General features: G+C 36.2%; 1 protein-coding gene across 1 annotated transcript; it reads right to left on the minus strand.

The window, feature by feature from the left end:
- Positions 1-935: 935 nt before the first annotated feature.
- On the minus strand, positions 936-10,444 carry LOC129279636 (mannose-P-dolichol utilization defect 1 protein-like). The gene is made up of 5 exons (XM_054915739.2): positions 10,150-10,444; positions 9,105-9,170; positions 6,646-6,778; positions 6,024-6,228; positions 936-5,351 (listed from the first exon to the last, which is right to left on the minus strand). The coding sequence occupies exons 1-5, from the start codon at positions 10,247-10,249 to the stop codon at positions 5,103-5,105; spliced, it is 753 nt and encodes a 250-aa protein (XP_054771714.1). The 5' UTR covers positions 10,250-10,444; the 3' UTR covers positions 936-5,102.
- Positions 10,445-13,014: the final 2,570 nt, after the last annotated feature.

Below are 13,014 nucleotides of genomic sequence, written 5' to 3' on the forward strand. Positions count from 1 at the left end.
AATAATAATAATAATAATAGCCAATTTTTATATAGCGCATTTCCCAGAATGGCTCAAAGCGCGTTACAGCTTATTATTACCCCGGTCATTGGGTTCATTTCAATCCCGCACGAAAAGTGCACAATTTCCACTCCCTGGGGAGCATTCCTTGCATTCATCGCAGCCTCATTTGGCGCTGGCAAATTCAAACATACAATATCTTTCGCATCCTACCGGGTACCCATTTAGTACCTGGGTCGAGAGTGGCAAAGTGTGGATTAACGCCTTGCCAAAGGACGCTAGACCGCGGTGGGATTCGAACACACGACCCTCTGTTTATAAGGCGAGAGTCAGAACCACTACACCACGGCTCTTCCACAATTGAAATACATGTATATCAACAAATGATATATCAATTTCATTATCGTCATCGTTTCTATCACCGTCATTCCCCGTCAAATTCATTGTCACTGCCATCATCATCGTAGTCACCATCATCAATACCATCACCGTCGTCATCACCATCATCGTCACCCCATCACCACGCCCACCACCACCATCACCATCATCATCACCATCATCATCGTCATCTTTATCATCATCCATCATTATCATTAACGTCATTGTCACCATTATCACCATCATTATAAGCATCATCGACACTACCACCATCAATTATCAATATCATCATCCACATCACCAATATCACCATCATTGTCATCATCATCATTACTATCAATATCATCATCAACATCACTTTCAATATCATCATCATCATCATCTTCATCATCATCCATCATTATCATTAACGTCATTATCACCATCATCATCCATCATTATGACCGTTACTGTCGTCATCAACGCCATCATCAATAACATGGTCATCATTACTAATTATCACTATGTTATCAGGAATCTAAGGAAAACTTAAAATTAAAAAGAAAACAAAGTATCAATTAAATTAAAATTCAGTTTTTTCATGGTCATTCAGAATACAATTTATTCACGACAGGCAATAGATAAAAGTCAATCAATATATCATTTATTTTCACACAAAGACACCTCATAAATACACCAAAATTAATGAAGTAATTTAATTCCACAAATCTAAAGTAAAATGATGATTTTTTTTCAAGCTTATCAAACGTATAGGATCTATATTACCTTCCTCCTTCTCAATCACACCAGGTATAAGGATGAAATATGAAAAACTATTGAATGTTAGATACATTTATATCATATCAACAAGTGCTTGGAATTTTAAATTACAGAATTATTGTTTTTATTTCAAGCCGGACATCATGTGAGAGTCATAGAGAATCGCAAGAAGTTTTACAAGGTGCCATTTTCAAGAGTTAAACATTACTCTATCAATATAACACCAGTACAGCATTTGAGTTGATTAAGATCGCTATCTTTGTATATTGAATAGTTAAAAAATGTATATTTAATAGTTACAAATGGAGATTAATTCATAAGGGATGATTAATGTGATCAATCCTAGCTCTTAATGGGAGGGGGATTGAGGCATTACAATCGCAAAAAGGATTATGAATTTTTATTTAATCACAACTATACAATAGTTATATTGGTTGAGTTCAATAGTTTAAGTGATGATTACCCTGTTATTCCAATGAAAAATTGAACCAAGACTCTAAGCCTAATATATATAGTCCATGACTAGGGTCTGGAATTGATATAGAATCGTGCAGCTTATACCAACAAAGATTTTTTTGTATTGCATTCATTTCAGGGGGTGCAATGTTTTTCATTGGTATGCTTTTAAAACTGAGTAACGGGCACCAAGATATTTTATTCAAATGAAAACAATTCATGTTGCCATAATTTGGAATCATTAGAAAATGTAACTGTCTTCTCTCTTCAGGCACGATGCAAAGTTGCAGATAAAATAAGAGTAATGCTTTAAATTTTAATCAAGGAAGCTCATTTGACATTTGCTCAATACCAGGGCCCCCGCCTTACAAAGAGTTACGATTGATCCAATCAACCATAACTATGGAAAGCCAGCAACATCAACATCTAAAATACACGTTTGTTCAAAATATTTTCTATATATAATGTATATTAACTATTTTCTTAACAATTCAGTATTCTTCTCTTTGTTTTCAAAGGACATTGTGCAAATTTCCAAAAGAAAAAAAATTATGTCATTGATGGATTTCCGCATACTTGAGGTTGATCGGTTCAATCATAACTCTTTGTAAGACGGGCCCCAGGTGAGTGGTAGCAGACGATACATAGCAGCATGGGGGGGGGGGGAATCATTACCCCCCCCCCTCCCCCATGATATACTGCTCCTCTAAGTCTACATCCCTGCTCAATTGTTTGCACTAAACTAACCAGATTTAAAATTGTAATTAAAAACGTCAACATGTTACAAAGATCAAGTGAGAACAAATTGATACATAAAGTAAAAGAAATAGAAAATTCCACTCATCAATGAAAATATGATTTGTAGCTTTTGACATGTAAAAGAAAGTAACACAGCATCATTACAATGAATCAATACACCAAAGAACAAATCATAAAGCATTTGTCACAAGCATGATACGGACCCAAAATTAATATAATCAACAGTGTTTATAACAAGAACAGAAAATAAAAGCATTTTTACAACAAATCAAACAACCCCAAGAAATATCAAAACGAAGAGATGACAAATTTGCACAAGACAGAAAGCTCAATTCAACATTAAAGAGGAGCTTTGACGATTGAAAAAAAAAAATACACAGCAATATTAATGGTACATTAATAATTCATTAAACAATATGCAATATAGTATAAGAAAGGAACGATTATGTAAGACAAAAATATTCCTAAATGCAATCTCATCATCTTAATGCATACTAATGCAACCATCATAGATCTGTTGATCAAAATTTGGAATGCAATATGCAAAAGTCTATATAAAGTTTATAAAACTTTTTGGTAACAGTCACCTTTTTTAAAATGTTGCATATCCACTAAATGCAATCCAACTCCAATTTTTAAAACTTTTATTTAAATTAGGGTTTGAAAAAAGGTCAAATAGTTAACATAAAGGCTTGCTGTAAAAAGGTTTTAATTTTTTTCAAATTAAAAACAATTTGTTATCATTTCCCATGATTTACGGGATGCACGTCGTAAATCTTTTAAATAAAGGTTTGGCAATCGCCGAGCAAGACAGTGGGGTGATAAGTATATTCAAATTTAGTTCACTATAAATCTGCCACAAATCATTAATGGATTCATTCTTTGGCAACTCAAGTTGAAAGTGATTTCATATATTATAGTTTCTAAAAAAAACAAATACTTATAATCATTTTATTGAGAATATGCAATCTTCAGTATAAAAAATACTACCAAATTCTCCATGGCATCTTAAAAAAGAATAGCAGAACATACACATTGCTATTTACTGCATTAAAGTCTGATCTACTATGGGTGATTTCAAGTTTGGTGTTAACCAATGGCGTTTGTGTTGGGCTTATTTCTGCACCATCCAGAGCCCCAAAACCAAAATGTAGCTGGTGCTAGGACCGACATCATTAGGTGTTGAGCCAATAACAATGTCTTCAATATCATTTCTGTAAACCCACTTTGGTGTTGACCAAGATAGGGCAACCTAATTCACATACTCAATACTAGCACAGCACTAACACAACACTAACACAAAATTTGAAATTACCCACTCTATAAATATTAAGCATATTGGGAAATAATCCTATTGGTCAAGCACCATTCTCTTAAGTAGCCTTCCTGTCGCACGATTACCCTGGAGAAAGTTTTTAGGTAAAAAAATGGAAGTGGCCAATCTTTAGTTTTTGACAGGGTTACTTATGTGATTGACAATGCTTCAACTTTGAAGCAACAAATATTTATTGTGACCCCCCCCCCCTCCTCCCTGCCAGAAGAGATACCACTTGTTGGGAAAAACCTCTAGTTTAACATCTCTCTCTTGTCTAATCTCTGACACATAGCCTGTATCATGGAATGTGAAATTATAACTATGCATGTTAAATTCAATAACTATGTGCAACAAATACAAAATTTCTAAGTGCTGCATACTATTATCCCTGCTTAAGCAAGGCTACCCTGATAAGCCCAAGCATTCAAGGAATCTCCTCCTACCATGTACCCATTTACTACACCTGGGTGGAGAGTGGCAAATGTCGATTAAATGCCTTATTGAAGGACAGGAGTTCTGCAGTGGGATTTGAACCATGAACCTTGTGGTTCAAAGTCCAGAGACCTATCCATTGAGTTTTGGTTAGACAATACTGCTACAGCATACCTATTGTCCATTGTATTGAAAAAAGGTGATGATTTTACCCCCAAGAAAATGGCAGTATTTCCCATATAAATGTGTCATAACCGTGAAGAAAAATATTAAATTGGTATTGAACCAATAGCTAGAACATGGCTTTGTAACATAAATTTTAGTGATTAATCACAATGATGACTGTATTCAAACATGAAAAAAAAAACGATCAGAGTTTATGGAACCTTGTCAAAGTTAAAGCTCCTTTCTAAATTCCTTTGTGCTAAAAATTTCACAAAAACACCCTTTCTTAAGATTTGCTCTTTAAAAGTAATTTCCAAAGATTGGCAAGAACATACCTCTCATTTGCATAATTTGCAAATAGAAACGTTTCAAGTGTGCTTTGATATTATCATGTGAATTCACATGTTTATCAAGCAGAAGGATGTAACTCACCTGTTGGCCATTTTGGGATGTTGACACCAAAATTACATATTTTTGACAGTTTTGGGTGTATTCATTTGCCCCCCCCCCCCTCCCCCTCTTACCCCCCAACAAGCAGAAGGATGTAACTCACCCTTTTGCCATTTCGGGATTTTGACACCAAAATTACATATTTTGGACATTTTTGGGGTGTATTCATTTGTATCATTCTGCTTTTTTCAATTATTCTCTACTGAGGTATTCCTTGGTTGGCATCCCAAAACCAACTCAGCTCAAAGGCAATCAACAAACCTGCTATCCTTTCTATTGGAAAGTAGCGATGATCACGGCACCAAATAACAACTATTTTGCACATTTCAATGAGTATTTCCCTTTGCCCCTGTGGATTTTTTTTCTGCCTGTTGAGCTATCTAAGTAACTACTCTGCTTTCTTCGACTGTTGTCTGCTGAGGTATTCCTTGGTAGCGCCCCAATACCAGACCAGCTGGGAGGCTATCATGGCATTGCAGGACGACGCGACGATGTAGGTCCAGACCAGCATGGGGTCGTTGGTCTCCTGTATGCTGGTGAAGATTCGGGCCAGGCTACCGGCGGTCAGCATGAAGACGGTCACTGCCGAGAGCTGACCGGTGTGGCCGTTGCTGAAGTTTGTATAAGCCTGTATTAACTGTAGAAGAAAGGCAAAGGCACGAGAGGGAAAGGGTGATTGGTTAGCAGCATAATATACTGCTGCTGGGACCACTAAAAAAAGTAATCAAGGAGCCCAGTGCATTGTTATGTAGTCCTGGGACGAATACATTGACAGAAGATTGTTCAAACTAGACTAGCTCAAACAATCACGATTCCTGGATTATCAGAAATCCCCCCAAATTTACCAATTTTCCAGTGGTCACACATTGTGGGGGAGCTGACTCAGTCGAGTGTCCCAGTACAACGCATATGACATGCACATCAAAACAGCTGAATGATGCACGCTCGCCATCGCAGCCATCATTGGCTGAACACAAGAGTTTCATTGACACAATTTTTTGTGAACTGCTTGGAAGTTTCGCCGATATTGCATAGTGTGAACATCCCATGCTTGAGTGAACCCAAATTGCATGGTTTTGTTGTTACTTTTTGAAGCTCTTGCTGAGTTTTTTTCTCTGCAGTCAATCAAATACTTGTGTTGGTTATGGTTGATCATTTTTGACAAGATACACGTACATGTATATATCATTTGAAAGCTTAGGGTGTGCTTTTCCAAACTCAATAAAATTCTAAAAAGTAATTTCGAGCAAATATTGATGATTTTTCTGGGGGCTGGTCCATATAAATCATTTAGAAAAAGCTCACTTACCTTACTAACAATGACGACAGGCATGTTGGTGGCTTGTAGCATGGCGATGGTGCTCATGGGAGCCAGTCCCGACAGAAGGACGTACATGATACCAAGATATGAGAGCAAGAAGGACATAGCTCCGGCCTGGTTTCCATTATAAAACATGCACAAAAATCCTATAGTGACGGTCTGTACAGCTAGAAACAGGGCTTCACCCCATGCTCTGTGAAAGAGAGGAAAGTTCAATCAATACTTTGATATGTTTATTGATCAATAAATATAAAAATTATAATATTTCAATTTTAAATATGATAATTTTATGTATTTATATAAACAGGTCTTCTTGCAATAGTTCTTGGATTGCAAGATGATAATCATGAAAACGATAACCATTAGCAAAGTATGTACAGTATGTAGCCAGACAATAAAACAGGTCATTTGACAATAAGTAAATTGGATCATAATAATTTACAAAAAGGATAACAATTGAGTAGAAGAATAGTAATTGGTTGTTGTCTCACGATGGATCAAACAAAGGATAACAACATTCAATACAGACCTCTTGCTGCTATGCAGGTGAGACAATTTATAAAACAAGCCTTTCGGCAATCGGTAAATTGGATCTCAAGATAATACTTACGAAAAAGGATAACCATTTGCAAAGGAATATGCCCATGATGACGATATCGCTCCAAGCTCTAGTATAACAGAAATTACATTCAAGCCTTCTCCACTTTTAGAAGCCAAAATCTTACCAATCTGTGGTAGTTTCACTGTTGTAAGATAAAAAAAAATAATAATCCATAAATATCTACTACACTCAAAATCATACAATATTTACCAAATATTAAAGGGATGGTCCGGGCTAAAAATATTTATATCTAAATAAACAGTAAAATTCACAAAGAAAAATGGTGAAAAAATCATCAAAATCAGATAACAAATAACAAAGTAATTGAATTTTAAAGTTTAGCAATATTTTGTAAAAACAGTTAAGCACATCATCATGAATATTCATAAGGTGGGTTGATGATGTCATATCCTCACTTTCCTTTTTCTTATGTTATTACACGAAATCAGAATTGTTTAATTTTTCATACATGTGTACATGTAAATGATGTGTCTCCATTATGATGAAATAAGGTGCGGCAATAAATAACTTACGTGCTTAATCAGTTGTAAATTGTTTTAGTTCTTGGTAGAAAAATTTTGAATAAACCTAATTTCATCTAATAAAATACAAAAGAACAAGTTGGGATATGACAATCATCAGCCCACCTAATGAATATTCATACAGACATGCCTAGAACTGTTCCAGCGGAATAATGCAAATCTTTGAAATTCAATAACTTTGTCATTTGTTATCCGATTTGATCAAATTTTCAGCATTTTGCTCTGTGAATGTCTTTTTATTTATTGAGATATAAATATTTCCAGCCTGGACCATCCCTTTACAGACAAATTTGTTAAACAATCTTGTTATGATGAACTTTGAAGGTTTAGATGGTGGGACAGACAATGTGGGAGAAGTTCACCATGTCATTAGTCCTGAAACAGACTGTTTGGGATGGCTGAGTGATAGAGTTGAAAAAGGAAGGTGAGAAAGAGAAGTATCTTTTGTGATATAAGGTGTAGTCCATAGAAGGACTGTAAACCAGTTGAGATGTGATGACTTGGAACAGAAGAGTTGATGGGTTGAGAAGTCTTGGCAGTGGCGAGTAGATAACCTACATGTACATGTACTCATTGCCACTCATCTATTCATGTATAACTTATCGTCAACAAATACAGCGTCAAGTAAGAACTTCAAGCATCACTTCAAAGAAACACAATTTACAAATACAAAATTTTAATTTTGATCAATCCCAAACTGTACTAATACATTCAATATATTAGACATATGATGAGTTCCAAGAGATCTCTGTACATTTTCATGCATGATAAAGATGATTTCTTCCAAACACATATTTTCATCTCTGTACACTTTCATGCGTGAGATTATTTCTGCCAAATACATATATATATATTAAAGTAATGCTCCTGATCTACATGTACATACATAATTGCATATGCACCACAAAATGCCCCTTATAAAAAAAAACAAGAACAAACCCCAAGCAAGTAAAATACCATCATTTTTTACCAAACTTCCTGACATTAAATTTACCTACCCTGCCAGGCTTCATGCTGGTAGGTTAGATGAATGAAAAACATAATACTTTTACATAGTATGATTATTGAGGTTAGCATCTAAGGTATATAAACCCTAAGGGTAGGATATAATGTTAATTTTTTAGGGTCTATCTTTCTTTTCACATTGGGGCAATTTCTGAATTTGGGGAGTATTTGTTTTCATTTGATGGCTACTTGTTAGGGGGTGACAAACAAACAATCATGCAGCAAATCTTTATTCTGCCATAGTTGGAATATTGATTTTCTATAATCATGAATTTTGTTCATGATTGTTTGTGAGAGATCTTGGGGCAACTCTAGAAAGAATGGTGGCCCCAAAGCATAAATTTGGGGGGAATATTAGGGGCAATTTGGGCTGACACAAGGGCAAAGTCACCCGTTGCACTCGTGTATTTCCTCACTGCGAAGGTTATCAAATCTAACTAAAGTGGTCTGGATCGATTATTTAGCATGTTGAACTTCTTCTTCTTCATCTTGAGTTCTTAAATGGTAATCAGTCGCACTATACATAATATTATGAAATATTCTCAATTTCTGTTTATTTCAATCATACTTTTTTATATACAAGAGGGGAGGGGAAGGAGGGTGGGGGAATGGGCAAATAAACAAACAAGTTGTATTTGTGCTAAAATTGTCTGAGGACCCAATTGTTCATGAAAGATTCAATCAGGGTCCTAAGAAGATGACAGGGAAAAAAAGAGAACAGAAGAGATGGCATGAAAAGGGCATGAAATTGACCAACCTCTGATTTCCCACAAAATTCTGTAATCACTCAAAACAAATTATCCATTTACTATCCAGAGAAATCAAATCAAATCAAATATCTTTCAATTTTGTGTCAATTTTTGTTTTCATTTTAAATAAAAAAAAAAATAAAAAAAAAAAATGAAGACCCGATTTACTTACCCATAAGAGATCCAGCAATGATGCCTAATCCTAATACTTTGCTCAAGGCGATTTTTAGGCAGGGAACTGTAAAACATAAATAAACCACTAATTACACATCAAAATGACAATTTGGGGAATTCCAACTTCAACAGACCTTAAACTGCTCCAGTGTACAAATATTGGTGTCTTGATATTCCATTAATAGCAAAGTAGCCTACATTATTTTAAATCAATGTACTGTATAGTCTGAAATTTGAAAAATAATCTTTGAGTAACTACTGCTACATATACACTACACTGTCAGATATTGATAACTTTTGTAAAATAGGACCGAAGTAAAATAAAATGTTTCTTTCAAGGTTCTTATGGTGTCTTATTGTTCACAATTGGGCCTACAGAACAAGGAAAAAAATTGAAAATATCAAAGTAAGAAGGATATACAGCACACTTGCAAAAGATAATTTGAATCTGACAAGACCAAGGTTAAGAAATGTCTTCAGCTGTGATTGATATACTGTAGTGTAGATATGTACTTCGAATATGAAAAATTTAAAGTTTGCAAAGAGTAGACTTATTTATTCATTTTTTATAAATTTTCCATATTATTAAGTAGAAATGCTGTTTATTTTTTGTGCGAGTGCTTATCTAAATTCCAAACTAAAGTCTAAAGTACAACTTCTTCCCCCGTTTTCTTTGCTTACATAACTCAAGACTAAAGTACCAAAATCCAAATCTAAAACTTTGCTTTGTTAGAAAATTGGGCACTAATGCAGTTTCGCACCGGCCGACTCTTTGAGATAATTTCCGCACCAGTAATGCCGTTCCTGATGACGATATTCAGAGAAGTGGTGGGGCGGTGGGCATAATTGACCTTGAACATGTGCTTGAGATTGAGAGACTTGCTGTGACTCAGCCTGTGCGAAACTGCATTAGCGCCCCCCCAAAAAAAGAACTAACAGTAACAAACGTACAGATGGCGCAAATGCACCAGCAAAAATTAAAGTACGTGGGACCATGCTGGAGATAATGGAATGAATAATTGGGTAATTAACTTGAAACTCACCATCTAGGAAGTCGAAGTTTTCAAAGAATGTGATGTAACAATCTTCCGGGAGAAGAAGCATCACGAGCCACGGAAAGAGTCCGGTCCTTTCACCTTCCATCTTTAAATTTGTGTTTTCTAAGTTTTACTACACGACACGTACGAGTCAGTTTAGCTGTCAATCATGCAAGGTGCCTGGTGGTGGTGGGCGTGGCTCTGAAAATAACGGGGGGGGGGGGGGGGATGACTGGTAGTTTCTTAATTTTTCTCGTTTTACACATAGAGATATATACTATACATCTCTATGGTTTTACATAACTATACCAGGGACGTGAGAGGGAGACGTCCCTGATTATACAGGGGCCGCGGAACGGTTTTCAAAGGGGGGGGGGGGGGGGCTAACCATGCAAAAAATCATAATCATACATGGTCATTTTTACGTTTTTGTAGACAGTTTTGTGGTCAAGTCAATCTTGACATGCCATAATGATTGTGGGCATTAACGGGAAAGACAAGACAAGGTTTTTGAAAAAAGTGGGGAGGGGGGGGGGGGCTGAAGCTGAAGCACCCCCAATATTTTCCTTTGGGGTGCTGCGTGTATTATTCTCCATAGGTAGCACTCCCTGGAATTCTGGAAGGTGTGGAAAATTAGGAAGAAATGAAAAAAAAATGACCTACGTTTTATACAGAACCTACTTTTTTTTTTTTTTTTTTTTTTTTTTTTGGGGGGGGGGGGGGGGGGCCTTGTCAAATTTCTTGGGACCAAAATGACCTTCATTTTGTAGTCACCCCCCACTTTTTTTTGCTAGTCAATTTCCATTTTGTAGTGAAAACCTTTTTTTTGTTGCCTGTCAAATTTACATCAGCACTCCCAGTCAAAAAAAATCGTCCACAGGGCCCTGGTAATGAACTAATCAATTACTCCCCCCCCCCCCCGGTGCATCTCAGGCGGATAAGAGTTTTTTTATTATTTTTTTTAAGCGATTTGAAAGCGATACACCTAAATTGTTCGGACTCGAGTTAGTGCAGGGGCCGCGGAAGCGGGGGGGGGGGGGCTTCAGCCCCCACTTTTTCCCAAAACCGTGTAAATGACAATATGATTGTGATTTTTTGCATGCTCAGCCCCCCCCCCCCCACTTTGAAAACCGTTCCGCGGCCCCTGTTAAGTGGCCTATATGTACAGTATCCCTAGTTACCTCTCTAAGAATTATAACATAATTATGAATATATTACTTGAGTTTTCGTGCATTTCATTCCCGCGAACTGAACCCATTCCTAAAAATAAACCCTATTCTCCGAAAAACTCGGAACCGGCGCACGCCATTTAATTTACAGGGGAGGGAGGGTTGGATCCTATTATGAAGATTACATTTAAATGTCTTGTTTTCACGGATGATGTATGAAAATATTTTTTTGTGCTTCGCACTTTCATGAATCTATTTTGTATACATAATATCAGTGTTCTTAAGGCGGGAAAAGGCATATTGACATTGTCCCCTTTTCAGTGTGAAAATAAAAACAATATCAAAATCAGCTGAATCTCTACAAAATGATAGCCATGTTAATATATAGGACTATAATTTCATAGAGATTCAATAAGGGGGAGGGGCGTAGAAATATTTTCAGGCACAGTTTTCCAGATCGGCCGTTACAAAGCTCATTTGTGTTGTTTTGAGGCAGTAGTCCTTCCAAATACTAATTAACGGGCTTATTTTTACAAACAAGCTAAGGAAGATCTATATTAATTCATAAGACGAAAAAATGCGACCGCGAAGCCGTGATCTATTATGGGGTCAGGATGGATATCCAATAGACCAGTTCGTAGAACTTACTCATGGACAATTTGGTCAAATGACCTATCATTTCTTTCATTATGATAGGAAGATTTCAAAGCAAGATATTACGTAAGCTTGCCTTACATAGCAGGATGAAGAAATTGAATAGACCAGGTGACTAGAATAGCACACCAATGGACACTTTATGAAGGTATTTGTTGCATTCCTACTTTGAATGCATATCATATAGCACATGTTGCACAATGTACTTGGCAAACTGTGAAATACCATGCAGTCGTTCGTGGACGCATCGTTGTTTTTTGTGGATGTAAATGAAAACCACAATTCAAAAGAATATATGAATAATCAAGACATCAAAGTTGGTGCTTATCTCATTAGATTTTAAACCACCATGTCACATTAGTACAAATGACCTTCCTCTGATCATGCGTAGAATCTTTTGATCATGCACAGAAAGGAACTACGAACTGGCTCATTAAACAACATTACTGATGCGAGAGCAAATCGTGAGCTGAAATTTTGTGATATTCCGACCCCGCCAAAACTGGACATAAACACTTTTTTTGTAACCATGCGTGAATAGGAGGTATAGTCATGTCTATCTGCGAGCGCGCAAAGCGAATTCTGACCTAAAACTTGCACATTTCTAAGCACTTCTGGTAAACATGAACAGGATATGGGCATCTAACTATGCGTGAGCCGAAAAATTGATATTTTGACCTAAAATTTGGTTATTCTTATAAAAGCACTGTTTGTAATCATGAACAAGATGCGATCTAACCAAACAATTTATTCGATATTGCAAATACCAGAATTGAAAATATTTGATATACTGACATAAAAAGGAAATTTCCAAGGACTGTTCTGGAATTCATTAAGAGAATATGCCTATACCTATCATACAATGCGAGCGTGTAGCGCAAGCGGATTTTTTTTAAACATACATCCTGTTCATGGCCCGACGGGATGTAGTCTCTCGCTGAAACACAATTAATGAAAACTCGAATTCTGAGCAGAAGAATTTGTTCATATTGACTTCAAAACGGGATATTTTAATCTCCATATTCTTGAGAAGATTATTATTATCTCC

This window comes from Lytechinus pictus, chromosome 16 (assembly GCF_037042905.1).
Source record: "Lytechinus pictus isolate F3 Inbred chromosome 16, Lp3.0, whole genome shotgun sequence".
NCBI lineage: Eukaryota > Metazoa > Echinodermata > Echinoidea > Temnopleuroida > Toxopneustidae > Lytechinus > Lytechinus pictus.